Source organism: Erigeron canadensis, chromosome 6 (assembly GCF_010389155.1).
Source record: "Erigeron canadensis isolate Cc75 chromosome 6, C_canadensis_v1, whole genome shotgun sequence".
In the NCBI taxonomy this organism is placed as follows: Eukaryota; Viridiplantae; Streptophyta; class Magnoliopsida; order Asterales; family Asteraceae; genus Erigeron; species Erigeron canadensis.
This window is the reverse complement of record NC_057766.1, coordinates 22,724,397-22,746,007: the sequence shown is the minus strand read 5'-3', so window position 1 is coordinate 22,746,007 and position 21,611 is coordinate 22,724,397. Positions and strand designations below refer to the sequence as shown.

Below are 21,611 nucleotides of genomic sequence, written 5' to 3'. Positions count from 1 at the left end.
CTAACAAATCGACCGCTTGTGCTAAAGGCCGACTCTGAAGCAATAGTAGATACAGGGATAGCAAGAACATCCCTAGCTATAAAGCAATTATAGCTAAAGTTGGGAAATCCCGTGCATTGACCTTCCACCATGCCAACACATCAAAATCAGCCGTCCTAGGTTTAACTGGTTCATTCTTATACTTCATAAATTTTGATGTAGCGGGAGTTGCACTAACAGCCTCTTTAACGAATTCATCATATTGAGACAAATGATCATTAACATCCATATTAGACATTCTGACATGTTGATGACTCCCCATCCTTTCTAGAACTCTTATGTTTTGCATAATCCTTAAACAACTCTTCACAAAAATCTTCCACATATTTTATAGCAGACTTAACTTCTTCAACACCAAGCGACGCATATATGATTTTAAAAAAATACTCCACCATTTTTAGTTTGTACCTCGGATCTAGAAAAGACGCCACAACCATAATACCATTAACTTCTGACCAGAACTTGTTAAACTTTTTCAACATACTAATGGCCATAGAAGAAACAGTTTCGTTCTCATCATCTTTCCACTTTGTTAAATCAATCTTGAGTTTACATACCTTTGAGAAAAATTCATTGGTAGTTGGATAAGCTGTTTCAGAAAAAAAATCCACTTACTTCATAGAATGTCTTGAGCTTGTCACAAATAACTTGAGCTAGCTTCCAATCTTCATCCCCTGGTTTACAGACATACTTTTTATCTTTAAGTTTCATGCTTGGAAACACATCTTTATAACCCAATGCAACATCTAACATCATATAAGTCGAGTTCCACTTTGTTCTACAATCGAGTATCAACTTTTTCGTTGACGAAACCTTTAGTACTTTATGAGCCATTTTTTCAAATTCTTCACTTCGTTTTGGAGTTACTTTCCAATAATAAACATTATCACGAATTTTCTCAATGGCATCTCCTATGACATCCAAACCATATCTTACAATTAAGTTTAATATATGGGTCGCACATCTCATGTGTAAGAGTTTCCCTTCCAACACAAGATGCTCTTTAGAAAGTTTTTCTTCAATTTTTTCAAGCATCAAGTCATTAGTTGAGCAATTATCAACATTTACAGTAGATCCTAGCGATATTCCATTCCACCATTGTATCAATAAGTTGATTAGAAAGCTATTCTGCAGTATGTGGATGCAGTATATATGCAAACCTACATTATTTTGAAAATAGTTAGAACAATAATATATAGAAAAAATACGAACATGCAAAATGCTTTTTTGGAAATTACCTTAGTATCCAATTCTGCAATGCCCATGAATCATCAATGAAGTGAGCTGTTAGGACCATAAATCCCTTGTTTTGGTTGCTAGATGTCCACATATCAGTGGTGAGGGCAATCTGACTTTTACTTGCTTCCAGTAAGCTCAAACTTTTAGCTTTATCGAAATTGTAAATTTCAAAAATTTCCTTTTTAATGGTATTTCGAGAAACCCGCTTAAATAGAGGTTGAAGAGAGCTTGTAAAACGTCTAAAACTGACATGCTCAACCATGGATAAAGGGTACTCGTGTAAAATGATCATGGATGCAAGCTCCCTCCTTGCTTCCTTTTGACCAAACGTGTGTTTTTCAATAGAAACTTTTCCATCTAATGAAACTTTTGGATTTAACATTGATTGCCTAATATCCTTTGTAGTACGAAGAGGACATCTGTTAAAGTGATTATGAAGATGACTCGTTTCATTCCTGCTTACCCAACTCAAATTTTTGTGACAGTAATTACAATTGTCTTTCCACACACCCTTGACTTTTGTCTTTTCAAAATGCTTCCAAATATATAAGATTAGTGGTCTCACATGGCCTTGATCATCGTCAACATCAACAACCTTTCTTTTCTTCGTAGAAGCCTCTGCTGAGTCATTATCATTTAAAGGGTTTGAACTTGTTTGAGGATCTGAACTAGTAGAAACATGATGATGTACTGTAAAAAGTTATTGTATAATGAATCGAAGGAATTCATTAGATAATATGTCCTCATGCTTTTTGTCTTTTGATAATTACTACTACATCATCAATTGGTCATGGAGTCATGGTGTTTTGTCATTATTTGTATAACCCCTCAATTCCCCAAAATTGTTGTAACCTACTGATTGATCTATTCACATGCTAATGACAGATGATGATATGATTGTCTAGGTTTCTTTTTTATAATAAATATACTAGTATTTCTTTTCTTTTATATTATATGATTACATTTTCTCCGGCCAGAATTTGAGTTTGGAAACATATCTCTTACATAATAATCGGATTTGGAACAAACTTTCAAAATGGAACATATTTGATTTAATAAAATTTAATATCTATCAAAATTTATCATATATAAATAATGATATGCGGGTATGATGGATTCGTTAAATGGATATATCCATGACGGATATGGTATATCCATTATCCATCCGTGATCCGCAAGCGGGTACATATTTATATCCATTATGTATCCACGGTAATTTTTTTTTCTTTGAAATTATCCATCCATGACGGATGGACATCCGCGGGTTACGGTTTTTTTCTCGTCCGTTGCCATCCCTAGTTGTAGTACAATAATCACAGGTTCGTCACTGTCATTATTAGCCAGACATATTGATAAAATTGTTTATCGTAATCATTCCACAAGGCACATGATATAATAATTTCTCTATTATAGAATATTTTGAAGACAGTTGTAATCATAATGTGATATTATTATAAAAGATAATTAAATTAAAAACATACTTGGGATCCCGTATTATGACATTCAAGTATATGTATTTGATCATGATACAAGCCCATAATACGTATATATTTATTATCAATCACCTGTCCTATGATAATTAGATAACAATTATATATGATTGTTTTTATATTCTTTGATAACAATTAGAACTCTTGATTTGAGTGACAACTGTAACTTTAAAAAAGATAGAATGAATCCTGAATGAAATTAATATTGATTTGGATTTAATATTCAAGTAACCCTTTGTTGTAAATCATGTTTTGATCTGTGATGGTCCCATGTTCTGTGATTTCTATTGTGTTTAGGATAATGATGTTGTATATCGTCATCCGTTACTAAGTTTGGGATATGTATTTAGAGTTCAAATTGTGTTTATATTAAATATTAAACTAAAACTAGTATTTATAAGTTACAAAATTTAATCTAATATATGTTAATAAGTCATTAGGTTTTGAAATAAATTTTTGTAGACAATATTTCATATGTTGAAATTTTTTTAATTAATTAAATGATTGTAAATTTTAAAAAATTCTCTCTAAGTTGATGGCTAAAATAAAATATAAATTAAATATTCAGAGCTAAAAAGTGTTGACTATTAATGGAAAACAAAAAAAAAATGTAAATTAATGAGACACTTTCTACAAATTAATATAAATAGTAAATTAAGCGATTTGATTGATTAATATGTTATTAGTTCAACTGTCTTATAATTGTAACACCATCATTTTAAAACCTGGATTTTCAAAAAACTTTTGTCTAACGGCGTTTAGAAATGCGGAAACAGAACCTTTAAAACATACTTAATCTGTAACGGATAGTTCATTTATAAAAAGTGATGTTACTACGTCCATATCATCAAAACACTATAAGATGATCCAGATTTAGCACCAACATAAATATTACATATATGATTCTTAAATAAAGTAGCCAACATCATTATGGCTAAACATAAACGACTAAGCAGAGTAACTAAAAGCCTTCTTCATAGAAACTACCCGTCTCACCGAGCTAAGTCTTTCACTAGCTCAATCGTGCTTAACCTGAGGGTACAACGTTTTTTCAAAAGAGCAAGTGTTAGCTTTAAAAGCTAAGTTAGATAACATGAGTTTATTAAAATGTTGCCAATTCATTATATATTAACAAAACATTTCATATTGTAATATCACATATTCGTCATAGCACGTTAAGATCACCACATTACTATGATGTCCATCACATCATACATTAGCAAGATCATATCATCAACATTAAAGCAATATACATAAGTTAACACATTAGGAGTTCATCGTAGTCCTAATTGTGCCTAACATCATAGATCCTTACGTTTCATCTTTCTTTTCTCACATTTCTTTACTTTCTTGTCTTTTCTTATCTTTCTTTACTTTCTTTTCTTTTACCTAGACGTAGGCTATGTGACATAAGCCACACGTACTTAGGGATGTGGGGTTGTGTGTAGGCGGCTATAAGACCTTACATGGGATCCTCACACCCGACTTGATGGGTAAACCTTACGGTGGGCCATTGTCGTCGTTAAGGAAAGACAAAGTCGATCCAACTGAGTATACCGTTTGAACTTGTGCGTGTAGTGGTTAGTTACTCCACCCGGATACACTCAAACATAACTATGACATGGGGAGGTATCTAGATTCCCACACCACGTGACCACGTAAACATTAACTCCGAAGAACTAGCATGGGTTAAGCTTAACACAACTTTACTTATGCTCGAGACGTCTTTATTATATTAGCTTAGGCTACACTTTCACCTAAACTAATTACATATATCTTTCTCTACTTTATATTAGCTTATACGGCTACACTTTCACCTAAACTAATCACATACGTCTTTCTTTACTTTAGGCCCTTAATCGTGTACGTATCATTCATAAAATCATATCATCTTAACATGATTGCAATACTTCATTATATCATTTCATTATCATGTTGTCTTAACGTTACATTATTGTGAGGTCAATCACATTATAGCATAATACATTTAGATCATCATAACATCTTATCGTTCATCATGTACATTTGAGCTTATCACTTACGTCATTTCATCATACACCATTTCATGACATAAACATAGTATCATTTCGTTATAGCATGCATAAGCTTAACATTCACCATTCAAGGGTAATCATAATGAATCCCATCATAACCTCCCATACAATCCCCAACACATACAAGCATTCAATCATTCATTTAGGGAAGTTTACTTTAAGAAAACTATGTTTTGTTGTCCCTCATGTGACAAAAGATGTTATTTTACCTCGTGACGAGCACCACGAGCAATATGCAAAGTTAATGTGCCTTGTTTGTGTTTCCGACTACCTATAGCAAACATATAACCAATAGGTAACATAAACGGGGCACAAAAGAACCTCTCTAAGTTCCCTAAACATCTAGGTAACTTATACGTAAGGTCTATGGGTCAAGCGAGCACTAAAACAAGCCTAAATGACCACCAGACATGCAAGTGCGCCGCACAAAACAAATCAGAAACTTCTGACCTGCTCAGGTGCGCCGCACCTAGGGTGTCGACCATCAAAACCTTCTTTGTTTTTCTTCAATCTCCTTCTGAACGGTTCCCAAACCTCCACCACGACTTATACCCATTAAATTTACACCAAATAGGTCACATTTAAGCATTTGAAAACATCAGTTCATCCTTGAATCAATTGCATACACGAACCCCTCTTTTTTTTATCATCAACACGACTCGAAACCACATCGTTTTATACAAAAACATAATTGAACCCATGTGGTTCTAATTAAACACCTGGGTTTCCCTTATTTACATATAAATAACATAATTCATCTTTAAAGTTAGCAACTTGGTGTAGTTAACCAACTCAATTAGCGATTTAATCAAGAAACCACCGTTTTTAACCTAAAACATCAACATCGGACAATCCCAACCCTTATGGTTGACCCTACAGAGGCAAAACCTAATTGAAAACTTAATTAACATTCAGTTAATGATAATATACCTGTAGGAATGATTAACGGATCGAAAAGCAAGCAAAATCCCTTCCGAAAACCCCCAAAATCGACTAGAAATTGAAGAGAGACCTAGAGTTTTGTGTGTGTAACTTTTTTAAAGGTGTAGATCTGATTTTAGGGCAACATTGTCATGATATAAGCCCCTCATCTGCTGGAACAAGTTTCAAGACTTAACATCTAGGCCCTTGTACTTTTCTTACAACCCGTTTCGTAACCTAATTGTTCGTTTAACGCATACGGGAACACTTAACGACTCTTACTCCTATCGGAAACACTTTGTAACTTTATTGATCATCTTTTTTTTCCCCATCACTTTAATCATATTGCACATTAACACATTAATCTTACATTTCATATATTAAATACATAAGCATTTAATCACGTAATCCATTTAAGGCACATAACTTGACATAACCTAACGTTGACTAACGGACAAGTCAAACGTCAAACATAAAAAGTTTAGGATGTTACAATAGTATATTAAGATTATTAAACATGTTAGAATAAAATTGACGTCGGATGAGACACATAGCTAGACTAGGTTCCACTATGAGGATTCTTTTAAGTTTTGCAAGGATTTGCTGACTAGGCCATCAAGAAACTTAATATGTATTGGTTGTCATTCAATGTCATCCAATATCAACCCTGAAGCGAGTGTTGATGTTTGCAGAATGTTACGTCTCGTGTTGTTTAACTACGGTAATTTCCGTCTCATATTTTAATTGTCTTTTTATGTGTTTAAGTTGATATGTTGACAAATTATTTTACATTTTTATGAATATTTTTGTTTATGATAATCTCACTTTGCTTTGTTTATGATTTTGGTTTGTGTTTTAATATTTGAATTTTGTTTTATTTGATCTACATAACATATCATTAGAGATTGCATATAGAAACTCATTTCTAGCCACAACAAACAAACTACATTACATATTTAAGATTAATACATTAGATTTCAATAGCATTATCGATACTTAAAATCACATTTATTCTAGTAATACATAAAATCCCACAAGATATAATTATAAATAAATAAAAATATAAAAAATGATATAAAACATAAAGGGTTTTACATCAAAAGAAAAAGGTGAAATTATAATATAATATGATAATTGTTTATTTTTCATATCGAACAATTATTCCATTATTACTTTTAATTACACTCGGGGTATAAAATTAGTTACACATGTTATAATAAAATTAAGAGAAAAAATTAATGGATAACATGAAAACACCAAGAAGATGGTTAAAAAGATTGCTAGAATAGCATGATCACTTTTTATTTTACGAATTGTCTTAACCTTTTCTAATTGAGACAATGATGTCATTTTTTCAAGCTCCAAAGTTAGCATAGCTATAATACCTTTTCTTTAAAATAACTATAGTACTTTTTCCTTCTACTCAAATCTCAACCAGTCATTTTTTTTCTCTCATCTCAATAAATCATTTATTCCTCCAATTCATTCAAAATCTTTTATCTCAAAAACCGTACATCGATAAATTATAAAAATTATATGGGTATTCTTAAAATTTCATGCTATTTCATTAGAGATGTCATTGATATACTTTCGACGAATTTTTAAATCCGAGGCGGAGCCCGTACGACTAAGACATTTGACTATCATACTTTATGACATATCAACTCCTATGACATATCAACTCCTATGACCTATCACATTCTATGACATATCACACTCTATGACCTAGCTATCACCCAAACCATCTCACCTAGGCATGAGCTTTTGGCCCGGAACCCCGAAGCCCGACAAAAACCCGCCTAAAACCGAACCGGACCGACACGACCGACCACCCAACGGGCCGGGCTTCGGTCCAGCAAATATGGGTATTTTCGGGTTCGGTCCGGGTCGGTGCAAAACCCGACGGTTGATGGTCCAGACCCGAGAACCCGATTAACCTTAGGATTAAGAGAATGTAGATATTTAATTGGGCTAGAAATATATAGAGTCACATTTGAGATGATTGAATGGTAGCAGGATCATAGTTTTCGGGGAGAGAAATGAAGGAGAAAGAGAGAGTTTTTTAATAAAAGTGTAAGTGTGTGTCAATATAGAGGTACAAGTATATATATATACTATATTATTATTATATATACTACTGTAATGATGGTATATGACAGCACATCCTACCACTTTATTACTTTTAATATATAATATAATACATATTACTAAAGTAATATATAATATAATACATATTACTATCATATTTTAATATTAATGTTTAAAAGAAAATTAAATACACACAAAAAGAGAATCACGTGATTGATGCTCTCATTTTCCATCCCCTCTTTGTACCATCTTCCTCAAGACCAAGCATTTATATTATCAACAATTTACGAGAACCTGCTACTAGTTTTTTCTCCATTTTCGGTCCTTCCTTCAAAAACCCGAACCCGACCCGGTCTAACCCAGAACCGAACCGGACCGACCGAGAGGGTTTCGGGACGGGCTTCGGTTTAGCTTTTTTGCCATGTCGGTCTCGGGTCAAGTCGGTCCAGTTCGGTCCGGTCCGGTCTTATGCCCGTGCTCATGCCGAATCTCACCGCCGCAACGCGCGGGTACTTATTCTCGTTCTTTTAAATTAATTATGACATCATTATCATACTTTATTAATTTAAAATTTTAAATATCTCTCCTTTTTAAATATATATCATGAATATAGATTTTTATTAAATTAAATGCCCATATTTTTATGTAAGATTTTAATAACCTGAAATTTTTTTGTTATATTAGGCCGAAAGTTATGATGTTTTTTCGGATAACGGATTTACTTTTTGGTATTTACCAATCATATGTATTTCAACGTGTGTGCATAACTACACTAACTTTTTTTTCCGTTTAGTTTCGTTTTTTACATAATAAATTGTTACAACTTTTCAACTTATTTAACGTTTTTAAAATATGACAACATATTTTAAACCTACCTCGGTATCATTCGGTTTATTTGCAAAACGTTTATATGTTAACCCGGGTTGATTAGCTAGTTAATACATTAGATTTCAATAGCATTATACTTAAAATCACATTTATTTAAGTAATACATAAAATCCCACAAGATATAATTATAAATAAATAAAAATATAAAAAATGATATAAAACATAAAGGGTTTTACATTAAAAGAAAAAGGTGAAATTATAATATAATATGATAATTGTTTATTTTTCATATCAACAATTATTCCATTATTACTTTTAATTACACTCGGGGTATAAAATTAGTTACACATGTTAGAATAAAATTAAGAGAAAAAATTAATGGATAACATGAAAACACCAAGAAGATGGTTAAAAAGATTGCTAGAATAGCATGATCACTTTTTATTTTACGAATTGTCTTAAGCCTTTCCAATTGAGACAATAATGTCATTTTTTCAAGCTCCAAAGTTAGCATAGCATTTTCTTATTTAGTTAAACTTCAAGTTTTTCACATTCACTCAATTCAGCCTACAATTCTTTGAGACGTTCACCAAAAAATATAATTAAATCATTGAATTTTCAACAATAGAACTTGTTTGAGATGTGCTCTTCCTTTTCTTTAACTTGTAATGGTACGTAACCTATGGCTATCTTTAATTTCATCGCTTCATCAAAACTATCATACGGGTGTCTCTCCAATTCCCCCAATATGCTCTTCCATCTCAATAGAAATGTTGCCTTTATTTCCTTGATCTTGATCTTTTCCAAAAACTACACATAAATTCTCATAGTGTTGAAGCTTTTTATTTTTAAATTTTGATGCCCTTTTATGACTATATCACATTATAACAATAAAATTACATACATCAAAGTTGGACATGTTGCTACCCATTTAAAACATATGGTAAACAACAAAATAAAAAATGGTAATATTTCAAGGTAAGCATCACATACCCTAGAGATGTTTTGGTCACACAATTGTTCTTTATCATAACCAAGCCCACTTGTACTATTAAATATGTCACTGACAGTTTGCCAATCTTTTTTCATTGTTTTGAAACACCTCCGAGTCATCCTAATTAATATTTGTTATTGACAAAATATCGCTCTTATATATATATATATTCAATATTGAGAGTGACAATTTTTTTTTGCAAACTATTTGATGGAGCATTTATATTAGTTGAACAACATAATAAATAAAATAACTTACAAATTCCATGATGTTGAAAGAGGTGGAAAAAGCAAATTAGTAATACATAAAAATAGTACATGAGAAAAAAAATGAAATAAATAAAAGAGAATAAGGAAGAATATTTTTTGAGATAAAAAAAAACAAATTTTCCTTTTTGGTAGAACAATGTAGATACAGTATTTTTATATGAAGCTTTTGGTGAGGGTAACATGAAAAAGAGAGAAGATAGAATATATGTTATAACTAGGGTATATTTGTGGTCGAGGCTTTTAGTCATATTGTCTGAATTCCAAATAAATTGGAAACTTTCGATCCATTAAATTATGTAATTTAAAGAATTTGATAGAAAATTCTTAATTCGAGTTCCATCCTTTTTTTAAAACAAACATGAGAAAAAGTGGGATTCTAATTTCAATTTGTAAAAAATTCTTAGGAATTCATCGAATCAAACACATTTAAGGATCGAACCCATAATATGAGGGGAAAACCCCAAATGCATGTATGAGCCAAGCTAACTTCATTTGCCGATTTACAATTAGTGAATTTATAATTTTTTTTTTCACTGACATTTTCATTTAACAAATAGAGATCAAATATAAAGATATAGTTTCGAACTTAGAAGAAAGAAAAAAAATACTCAATCGAAAACTTGTGCCCAATTAAAAAATCTTTTCAGGTCCGAGTCAAACTCGATCCAAGTAATACTATATTGAGTATTCGATTCAAGCCCATATATAGTACTAGTAACCTTACCTTATTACATACTCGTACGCAGGGGCGTGCCCAAAGGGAGGGGGGGGGGGGGCAAATGCCGAGTTTTTTTCAAAATTAGTGTAGTGGGAAAAATTATTTATCAAGTTAGTATAGTTTTAAAAATATTTACCAATATGGGTTAAAACATATTTTAACATGATTTTTATTAAAAACATTTACAATAAATAGATAGAAATTCTTTTGTACTATTACATATAAGGATTAATCGATTATTAGCTTATTTTATTATACCATCATCTCAAGATTAAATATTACATGTTGATGCAAGCTTTTATAAACCTTGAAATAGTGATCAGATTTTTAGAAGTGGAAGCAAATCTTTTTTAAGCATGGAAAATTCAACTTAACTGGAATGAAGATAATATAGGTGAAACTTAGATAGGTTCAAAAATTGAATGACTGAATCTATTGATATCACAAAAGTTCGTCTTTTTATAAAAATTATTACTTGTTATCTCTTGTAAATATTGACATCAAAATAACAAAAATTATTATAAAAGAAGCCGATAATATCAAATAGCTTCATTGATTAATGATATAATTAACAGACCACAATCTTGTTAAATGTTAAAAGCGGATGATATAATTATAAAGCTTGAATTTACTTCCAACTTTTTGACCAAATGTTATAGATTTGTTAAAAGCTTAAGGTTATGTCCATATTGGAATAAATTTGTTTAGTTGAAGGTTTTGGTTAAGGATATAAAATTCAAATTTAACGGGATGAATATAATTTAGGTGAAATCAAATAGGTAGATATACATAAGACATGTGTTGTATTGTAATTTAGATGGAAGATAATTTGGATAGAATAAGTTCATTTTTTTTTAAATCATATACTAATTTGGTAAATATTTTTGAAACTATACTAATTTGGTAAATAATTTTCTCACTACACTAATTTGGAAAAAAACTTGGCAAATGCCCCTTCAAAATTTAAATTTTGTTATATATTTTTAAATTTTTCATGGATTTTAAAAAATTTCTTATAAGTTTTCAACATTTTGTCCCCTTTTAGATTTATATTTCATAATTTTTTTAATTTTACCCTTCCCGGGGTCTTTCTTGATACCGCCTCTAGTCGTACGTATAATGATACCTTAGTTATTGTCAATCCACATTAAACAAGTACAAAAAAGAAAAACTGATAATTTTATTGAAAATTTTGAATAGAAAAAGTTACTATAAATAGTTAGAAAAATATACATAGAAACGTACGGATATAAAGTGCAATAAGACCACACCCTTCAATTTTCAACGGTCTCTCTCCTATGATTCCGTCCCGTAATTTAACATCAATTCACCAAAAATTCAAACTTTCCATTTGATCTGATACTAAAAAAAAACATACATAAACAAAATTTTAAAAACAAATTTTTGAGAAAATAACATTTCAAGATTAATTGATTTTTAATGTTAATGGCATCAATGCGGATTGAAGTGGCTGCATCTTCTTCACCATTTCATTATGTATCTCTAAGGGACCATAATCACATCAAGGGACACAAGGGTTATATTCATTCGCAAGGCGTTCGAAAAAATGGTGATCAAGACGACGATGATGGTTCTTGGTTGCCTTCGAGTAGCCACAACTCCACGGTAACCTCTGAATATGAGGGCCCGAATCATCATCATCATCAAAAAGTGCAAAACAATGCTGATGATGATTCGTGGCTTCCTACTGTTAACGAAAGAAATGGCAAGTACGGGACAACCACGAATGAAATGCAAAATGATTTTGATTATTCGTGGTTGCCTTCTACTTTCATTGATAACAATAAAAACAAACCGAAATTTGATGGTAATCTTAAGAGTAAGAATAAGAACGCTAGCCCGAGGCAGAAGAGTTATAACAACAAAAGTGGCGCGACTAGTTATAGTAGTAGTAATAATAGTAATGGGAGTCCACAAAAGAAATCAAGGAATGGTCATTGGGCGTTGGCACGAGAGGTTGTCTTTTCGTGTGAGCAAGAAAGCCAAAACAAGGAGACTATGAAAAAGTCTTCGGATTCTTCAAGGTTTCAACAACCAGATTCTCCTTCGAGATCTAGATATGTAGTTGAATCTCTGACTTCTGGTGGGGTTTCTTCTCTTCTTCAAAGATGGAAAGATTTGGCTGAGACTAAGAACTCAAACAAAAATGACAATGGTTCTTCTTCTTCTAGTAACCGAAACAATTTAGAATCACCATATAAAGAGAAGAAAAACAGTTCTCCTTCTAATAGTCTTAATGACTCGAATGCTGGTTGGGATTCTGATGCAAGTCGTACTAGAAGGCTTTCGGCACCACTTCCAAGTCGGGATGCCAATGATTCAAATCTTGGTGGTGCAGAAAAGGAAAAGATTCGGGTGGTGGATATTGTCAAGAAGTTGTCAAGAGAAGAAGAACTGGCTGCTTCTCATGGTGGAAATGTGAATGCATCATTGCCTCCTATTCGGACCACATTAAAACATAGACATATTGAAGGAGAACAGAAAGGTTTTAAAGGTGTTAAAGTATCAAAACATCTAGTCCGAGGACGACAAGCTTTTAACAATTTTCTAATGCAAATGGAGCGTGATAAACTTCACGAGCTCAAATGGTTGGTGGAACGTAAATCTGTTTCAAAGTTTTCATATCGAGGCAAAATTCAGGTACTAACTCGTAGCATATATATCTTCCCTCAGTTTACATTTATTTTCTTCATAATCCCAAATTCCCTTTTATGTTTATGTCTTTATAGGCTTCACTTAGATTTAAAATCCTTCGTCTTGGAGTTGAACCTGAACCAAAAACAGATGTCAAAAGGCACAGACATTGCGTTTCAAAAACACTTGAATCTGATAATCGTTTGGATATCAGAAATCTAAGGTAAACTTTCTCCATTTACATTTAGACTAACATCTATATAATATTATTAACAGTTTAAAACTATATAAGTGACATGAATATAACTCCAAATTTAGGGAAAGGTTTAATTGTGAAATTGAAAAAGGAGCAATCAATTCAAGGAAAGACAAACAAAATGTGATCAAGAACACTTTTAGTGAGGAAACTCCGTTCACCAGCCCCACGAAAACAGAGGTGGATGTTAAGACCAAGACCAACACTGACACCAGCCACATGAAACAAGAACAACAGCGAAAACCAAAAGCAAAACCAGAGTCAATGGCCCCGAAGCAATCTACACCATACCCGAAAATTTCTTGTAAAGATGTGGTTCATGAAGCCAAATTTGTTGATAGTTCTTCCCATTTCATCAAGCCCAAGGAAGAGAAGCAGTATAAAGATTGTAATAAGTTTGATTTTTATGAAGATGAAAGTCGATTCGTGTCATCTAAAGAATCATCTAGTCCAGATAGAGGGGTTTGTGATTCAGAAGAGACTAGCTACACTGGTAAGAAACATGTATATGAAAACTTTGATGATTGGATGACAAGCGAATATTCTCAACCACGTAGTGTTTTGGATGAAGAAGAATCTTACGATATGGAGATGTATGACCCAAATTATGATTGGATCAGTGATATTTCTCGCCCGAAGAGTGATTGGGAAGATATGAGACGATTAAGGTATCAAGAGATGTCATTTGGAAAGGCAGACATACAACGACTTCTTCAAAGGCAAGTTATCCATTCTCCATTTCTAATTGATTATAACTTGACTGTAATCATATCAGTATATAATGAAACTTGTTTGTAAAGAGATTTATTTCCACAGAGTTTCAGTTTCTAAGAAGTCACTTTTTTTCTGATGTTTCTGCAGAAGAAGTGTATCAAGCTTTCTAGGAAGTAGTCTACGTGACGTAATAGACCAGCTAATGGTGAGTCGCGTCCAACAATCTCATGTTCCGGTAGAAAATCTGGTGGTAGGGGGAGAGAAAGAAGAGTCAAGGAAGGAAGAGGTTGACCGAGAAAATGTTTATGTGGTAGATGAAGATTGTAGGAGTAGAACTGAGACAAAATGTAGTGAATATAGTGAATACATAGATCAAACTCCACACTCAGAACGTTCTTGGAGATCACCTACTGACGTTGTTTATAACTCTGAGACTGCAACTACAACGACATCTCCATCTTTAGAACGCTCCCCGAATTCTAATCGGTCCCATAACAATAGTACTCCACAATCCTCTTCTGCTAACACTCACCAAAATATTGTAAGTTCATGACTCCAGCTATCATTTTTCTCCCTTGGTTTTTGGGTCTAAATTCTATCATAAAGATGGAACCAAAAAAAAAAAAAATTAAACGGTCACAATGATAGTTTTGGTTGTCTTGTGATAGGAAATGGAACTCATATATGACTTGAGAGGACATATGGAGCAATTACATCAAGAGATTATGGAACTGCGCAAATCCATAAAAAGTTGTGTTAACATGCAACTCAAAATGCAACATACCTTCAAGCAGCATGTTGTTGCTAATGCTGCAGCTTGTTCAGGTTAGAATGCGTCAAATACTGTTACATTAATGTCTATTTCAGGTTGCCTTATGTTGTTAATTTGTTGTGTACAGTTCAGAAAAAGGAAAGGAAGCCACCCAGTTTGGTGAAGCAGGATTGCTTTATATGTGGCGATATGCACGTCGATTCACTTCTATACAGGTGATTACGAGTATTTGTTTTAAAAGATTCTATACAGTTATTACTATATGTTAATGGTTCTGAAATCACTTGGTGCAAATTATTAGATGTGGGCATATGTGCACTTGCTTTAGATGTGCGGTGGAATTGCAACGCACCAGCAGGGAATGTCCTGTGTGTGAAGCTCCAATTGTAGATGTTGTCAAGGCATTTGTTCATGAGAGTTAGAATGGTTTTGTTTCTTCTTCTTCTTCTTTTTTTTTTTGAAGTTGGGACTTCTAGAAATCAACGTTTTCTGTACTATATATAGGAACACTCAGAATATAAACCTATACATTGTCTCACATATAGTTTAGGTAAATTGGATCCATTGCACACCATCAAGTAGATACGTACCTATTTGTACATATATAGGAGAAATTTCATTGCCCTCTGACCCATTCTTACCTACTACAACCCATTCTTACCCGTTCTTTCATACCGTACCCAAATGACCCATTTTTATACATGCTTTATAGTTCAACCTACTATGACTAATTCTTATCATTTCTTACCAACTATGTCCCATTTGTTACCATTATGACTAAGAATGGCTCATGATGGGTGATAACTGGCATTTTGGGTAAAAATGAATCGTAATTGGTAAGAATGAGTCATATTTGATTACCATGGCTCATAACGGGTAAAAATGGGTCATAAAGGGTAAGAAGCGTTTTGGTGAAAGTAACAAGTTTTACGGGTAAGAATGAGTCATATATGGTAAAGAATGGGTCATAATTAGTAACAATGGGTCATATTGGATAAAAATCGGGCGTTGTGGCTGAGAATCTGTAAGATTGGGTCATAACAGGTGGCGAAATTAGCCAGACACTGGTCCTTGTTGGTCGTTGAAAGAAATATAAGCAACTTGATTTATGGAGGTGAAAATGAATATGGCAAGAACCAAAATGGCAAAATGGGCCATTCAGTGAAGGTTCAGAAACATTTTGCCATGTTCTACACTTAAATAGCTATTCATTTCTTCCTAAATAAAACAATCTTAAAGAATCCCAACTAAGTTTTCAAATCATTGTAAAACCTTCTTTTGATTAAGAATTTAAGCAGATTGACATGTTTCTCCAAACCAGCACATCTTGCGGGTTTGAATATATTCCTGAATTCTGACCCATAACATTATATGACGCATTTGACCAATTTGACTCGCTAGAGATTAAAGTAATTAAGTGAATTGACACATTTGGTCCGTTGTATATGTTCAAGCCTTGGGGTGGACTTAGAAAGTCCCTCTATGAGGGTTTGGCTTGGGTATACTCAGGTTCAAGTTTGAGGGGCAGGGTTTACCGATATTAATTGTCGTGCCTTCGGGCGGATTATTGGGTATTTGAACTAGATATTTCTACTTTGAGGGAGCTCTCTAGAGTGGACCCGGTTAAGACAACATATGGTAGACCTCCCGCTGTCGAATCGCGACACGAAGTTTTAAGCGAAATTTACCTTTCAAAAAAAAAAATGAAAGTGAATTGACACATTTGGTCCGTTGTATATGTTGCTGACCCATTTGACAAGGTAACATTATCTGTATTTTGAAAAGTAAGATGAGTCTAAATGAATTTGTAACTTAGCTAAATATACTGAAAGGGGTTTATATCATAAAATGGCAACATACAGTGACTTGTGATCCATTTTAGTAAGATTGGTGGTGAGAAGTGTCTTTTCTGGAGTGAAGGCCCCAAACCATATGGGTCAATAGTGAGTTAAGTATTTACTATCAAATGCACTAGCATTCCAATTAGCCAACATGCTCCAATAATTTCCCATCCACATCCTAAATCCATAATTTACATACATGAGTAAGTGAAATATGCAATCAAAACACAACAAATTTATGATCTGTATTTTTTTTTATTTGACTTGTAAGTCCCATCAAATTTCACTTTCTTTTGAATTGCAATATTTTGATTCAAAAAAACAAGTATTACACAAAAATCCACAAATATTTTATCGTTTGTCCAAAATGGACTAAAAACCCACGACCTCTTAGTCGATATGTCATCACATATACCGCTAAGCCAAAGCCCTTAGGTTTTTGAATTGCAATACTTATTTTTCATTCACATGATATAGTTATATTCATGATCCATATGATGATATAATGAATGAAACAAACATGTTAAAGAAAGTAGTATAATTCTTATCATGCCATATGAATGCTCATTATTTGCTTCTTTATGGGGTTCCTTCATAGACAAAGATAAGAATGAAAAAGGATATTGTGGACATACCCAAATCTAAACCCTCCATGTTACCATTTATTCCACATTATATAATATATGCCCCACACTTCCATGAGCATAGGGGTGTTAGTAATATAAATAAAGACCCTCCATTTCTCATGCCATTTCTTAACACACTTCTAAAACCTTTATAAATAAGAGTCCTAATTCCATCTTTCCTTTCAAAATACTTGATCAATCATGTGGTCCTCAAAATCCAAATTGGCAAAACCAACTGAAGTAAATGCTAATCCTATTGCTACTCCGACTGAAGCCATGATCTCAGACATCAATGGACGGCCTGTTCTTCAACCAGCCACTTCCAACCGCGTTCTAGCAAAATATCCTCTTAAAAAGAGTATCTCACGTCCCAAACCGGCTTCCATAGCTCCAACACCACCACCACCATCTCAGACTAGTAACACTCCAAATGCCAAAGCGAATAATAATTCCCCTGTCTCGCCTAAGCTGAAATCACCCCGAGTGCCTGCCATTAAACGTGGTGGAAACAACCGATCAGATAATACTAATTCAAGCACAGACAGACCTCTTTTGACACCACCAACCAAATGCATAACTACAAAAACTGCAATTCCTCTAAAGAAGTCAAAGACAAGTATTGAAAGCAAAAGTACTAATCCTAATTCGTTGGTGGTAAAGTACTCATCCGAGGCGATTGTAGATGCTCCTGGGAGTATAGCAGCCGCTAGACGAGAACAAGTTGCAGTGATGCAAGTTCAAAGGAAAATGAAGATAGCACATTATGGTAGAGCAAAGTCTGCCAAGTATGACAGTTGTCAAAAACTGATCACAACTTTGTTTGATCCCAATATTCTTGTTAATACAAATAACAATAATATTGTCACAGAAGAGAAAAGATGCAGTTTCATTACTCCTTATTCAGGTATATAACTAACTAAATACATCTCCTATTGTACTTAAAAAAAATGCATGATTTCTTATGCCAGTGGCCTATCTTGAATTCAAATTCACGAGTGTCCAAGTTAGTTGAGGTTGCAAATGAACGAGTTAGCCGGGATGGGTAATGGGTCAAAAAGGTTATTTTTGTTATGGTTGGGGTCATTAACTCATTACTGATGCCATCTAATACAAGAAAGATTGACATATTTTTTAAATACTATTTACAACTGCTACATGAGAACTGATCATGATATAGATTTTAACTTTTTACAAATACCTTAATTTTCAGACCCTATATATGTTGCATACCATGATGAAGAATGGGGAGTTCCTGTTCATGATGATAGGTAAGTCATTGTTTTTAATTTTTATTTTCCCCCTCTTTATTTGTATATGTATCATGTATGTATCTACATATATATTTTATTTATAGGGCTAATTGCAAAGAAAGGGTCAATTAATCAAACTTCTCGATTGACTGTAGATAAATTCCCTCACTTAAAAAGGAATATTGATTCATTTTTTTTTTTATCTAAAAGGGGGAATGTTCATTGTTTTTTCTTTCAAATTAAATGTATGTGCCTATACATGTAGACTTTCGTTAACCACGTAACAATCTATGAAGATGACGTGACAACCTAATACATAAATAAATGACTGAATCTAGTAGAAAAAAAATCATAAAGAAATTGGATGGTAATGTATGGTTTTCACATCATCTTCTTCGTAAATGTGGATTGTCATATGGTTAATGAAAGTCTACGTGTATGGTGTAAGCTTAATTTGAATGAGAAATTGAAAAAAATCCCTTCTTTTTTTTTTTTTTTACCAAATTTGAATAATTTGAAAAAAAAAATTAATCCCTTAACTGAGAAAGGTTCAGCAAATCCTTATTTTAATTTATATGTATATATAAAGATGTTGGAATTTATTAAGAATTTTGGAATGGGTATGCAGGTTGCTGTTTGAAATGCTGGTGTTGACAGGTGCTCAAGTTGGATCAAATTGGACTTCAGTCTTAAAGAAAAGGCAACTATTTAGGTGGATGTCTATTAATGATATACAAATATTTCAAGATTTGTTATTTATTATGATAACTAAGTGTTTAATTGAATGTTACAGGGAAGCATTCTCAGACTTTGAAGTAGAAGTTGTGTCGAAATTTACAGATATAAAGATAACAACAATAAGTAGCTCTTATGGGATTGAAGTTGGACTTATTAGAGGTGTTATCAACAATGCTACTTGTATTCTTGAGGTATGACAAAATTCAAAAAGATGATTTTAAGCTAAATTTTAAATTGTTCTATTAAAAGAAAATGATAGGTTTAAAATCTAGTTGCATATGTATATGTGAATGTGTTAAATTACTTGTTAAACAGATCAAGAAAGCATTCGGGTCATTCGACAAATACATATGGGGATTTGTAAATCACAAGCCCATTGCAACAAACTACAAACCAAATCACAAGCTGCCAGTAAAGACCTCTAAATCAGAAGCCATAAGCAAAGACATGATGAGAAGAGGATTTCGGCAGGTCGGGCCTACTATCATTCATTCCTTTATGCAAGCTGTCGGGCTCACCAATGATCACGTCACCACTTGTCCGCGCCATCGTTATCTGACTCTCACCTAAATAATTAACAACTCCTAATTACATATGTCAAGAAACTTTATGATCTAGATAACTAACTAGAGGTACTTTAGGTTTGTTTTTTTGTTTTTACTTTTAAAGTTTGAGTGAGGTTTGTATGATATGTTTGGTTTGGATAGCTGTAAAGATGATACATAAGCATGTGAAGAGTGGCCAGAGAATGGAATCTGGGGCATGTGGAATCGGCTTTGGTGACCACTTTTTTTCTGTCATTCAATTGAGTAGTGTTATAAGTTTGTATATATCTTGCATATCTATACCTTAATTTTCCTTGTGGAAGGGGCTTGGTAGGGTATATTAATCAATGAGCCCATTATTTATCATGTTAAAAGTGATGATGATGGTGATGTTGGGGTTGCATGTGGGCATGGCATCACCCTTTTTTAATATGATATGTATATGTAAATGCTGACTGCATAAGTTAAGCATCTTTTTATCTTCTTCTTGTTATTTTTGTGCTCTTTCTTCTACTCTTTTTGTATGTTTGGCAGGCTTTTGATCTTATGCTTTGCTTTGCTTTTGAAAGCATCTTCAGAGCACTATCTTTCACATTAGTGTGCTAAATATATGTTATTTGCAATATATTTCATTATGCCAAGATCCAATACATGTTTCTCCTTAAACACAACCACGAGGCCTTTTAATCACGAAAAAAATAAGATATATGAATGATAAATCGTAAGTATTGCGCAAAAAGGTTATGTAACATACTAACATCAATCTCTGATTATTAGCAATATGCATTCTTACTTTTTCTATAAAGAAAAACAATACACACTTATAGCCTTTTAAAGTTGGCAAAACCTCATTTCTCTTGAACTTATTATCCAACTTGTTTTATGACAACAGACTAGGGTGCAATACACAATGGTAACATCCTATTGAGATCAGCTTGAATTATAAGTTGTTCAAGGTTCCACCTTGATCATCAAACATTACGATTCCCTTGCCAACCTCGGCCAAGTCAAATGCACTTAATGGGTAAATTAACATCCTATTGAGTACTATATATATTACCCAACATCAATCAATATTGTCACTTCCAATGACCAAAAAGTTTTCTCATCAAATAAGTGAATTAACTACTCCAATAGCCCATCATTGCAATTCAATAGCTCAACTAGCAACCAATATATAGCCCAAATAACAATTCATGTCTGGCCCAACTGGCAATCAATAGCCCGAGTAGTAACCAATAGCCTAAATGGCAATGATAGCTCGTATGGCAATCCAATAGCCCATAGGTATAACCGTATAAGTATTCAACATGAATGTTTGCATCACAATAATCATCAAATCAATAATGAGCTATCAAACCCAATATGCGCATCCATACAATGATACAATCACATAAGTAATCATTACATAATATCTTCCGTTTTTATATTATTCGTTTTCACGTTGTTGTTATATTATCATTCACTTTCATTCATCATTATCAATCACTTTTTGAGTCAATTATAACTCATTTTATACGATGCGTACATTTTATCTATTTCACGATTCTAGTAAGGGCATTTTAACCACAATT

At 33.0% G+C, this 21,611-nt stretch overlaps 3 protein-coding genes across 3 annotated transcripts; 2 read left to right on the top strand and 1 right to left on the bottom strand.

Moving 5' to 3' along the window:
• Positions 1–76: 76 nt before the first annotated feature.
• On the bottom strand, positions 77–1,660 carry LOC122604477 (zinc finger BED domain-containing protein RICESLEEPER 2-like). The gene is made up of 4 exons (XM_043777372.1): positions 1,278–1,660; positions 655–1,162; positions 448–596; positions 77–332 (listed from the first exon to the last, which is right to left on the bottom strand). The coding sequence occupies exons 1-4, from the start codon at positions 1,658–1,660 to the stop codon at positions 77–79; spliced, it is 1,296 nt and encodes a 431-aa protein (XP_043633307.1).
• A 10,426-nt stretch (positions 1,661–12,086) lies between these two features.
• LOC122604476 lies at positions 12,087–15,459 on the top strand. Its single transcript, XM_043777371.1, has 7 exons — positions 12,087–13,301; positions 13,391–13,518; positions 13,614–14,270; positions 14,413–14,806; positions 14,934–15,090; positions 15,165–15,252; positions 15,339–15,459. Exons 1-7 carry the CDS (start codon positions 12,087–12,089, stop codon positions 15,457–15,459), a joined length of 2,760 nt encoding a protein of 919 aa, XP_043633306.1.
• A 2,164-nt stretch (positions 15,460–17,623) lies between these two features.
• Positions 17,624–20,518, top strand: LOC122605521. Its single transcript, XM_043778477.1, has 5 exons — positions 17,624–18,408; positions 18,715–18,772; positions 19,383–19,466; positions 19,548–19,683; positions 19,808–20,518. The coding sequence occupies exons 1-5, from the start codon at positions 17,706–17,708 to the stop codon at positions 20,060–20,062; spliced, it is 1,236 nt and encodes a 411-aa protein (XP_043634412.1). The 5' UTR covers positions 17,624–17,705; the 3' UTR covers positions 20,063–20,518.
• The last annotated feature ends 1,093 nt before the right edge of the window (positions 20,519–21,611 follow it).

Excerpts from the sequence above, each read along its gene's own strand:
- LOC122604477 (XM_043777372.1), bottom strand. The coding sequence starts at position 1,660 with ATGTTAAATCCAAAAGTTTCATTAGATGGAAAAGTTTCTATTGAAAAA. Across the intron at positions 1,163-1,277 it reads TTGCAGAATTGGATACTAAG|CTTTCTAATCAACTTATTGA; the intron begins GTAATTTCCAAA and ends ACTGCAGAATAG. Across the intron at positions 333-447 it reads GCGTCTTTTCTAGATCCGAG|GATTATGCAAAACATAAGAG; the intron begins GTACAAACTAAA and ends GAGTTGTTTAAG.
- LOC122604476 (XM_043777371.1), top strand. The coding sequence starts at position 12,087 with ATGGCATCAATGCGGATTGAAGTGGCTGCATCTTCTTCACCATTTCAT. Across the intron at positions 13,519-13,613 it reads TTGGATATCAGAAATCTAAG|GGAAAGGTTTAATTGTGAAA; the intron begins GTAAACTTTCTC and ends CTCCAAATTTAG. Across the intron at positions 14,271-14,412 it reads ATACAACGACTTCTTCAAAG|AAGAAGTGTATCAAGCTTTC; the intron begins GCAAGTTATCCA and ends ATGTTTCTGCAG.
- LOC122605521 (XM_043778477.1), top strand. The coding sequence starts at position 17,706 with ATGTGGTCCTCAAAATCCAAATTGGCAAAACCAACTGAAGTAAATGCT. Across the intron at positions 18,409-18,714 it reads TTTCATTACTCCTTATTCAG|ACCCTATATATGTTGCATAC; the intron begins GTATATAACTAA and ends CTTAATTTTCAG. Across the intron at positions 19,684-19,807 it reads ATGCTACTTGTATTCTTGAG|ATCAAGAAAGCATTCGGGTC; the intron begins GTATGACAAAAT and ends CTTGTTAAACAG.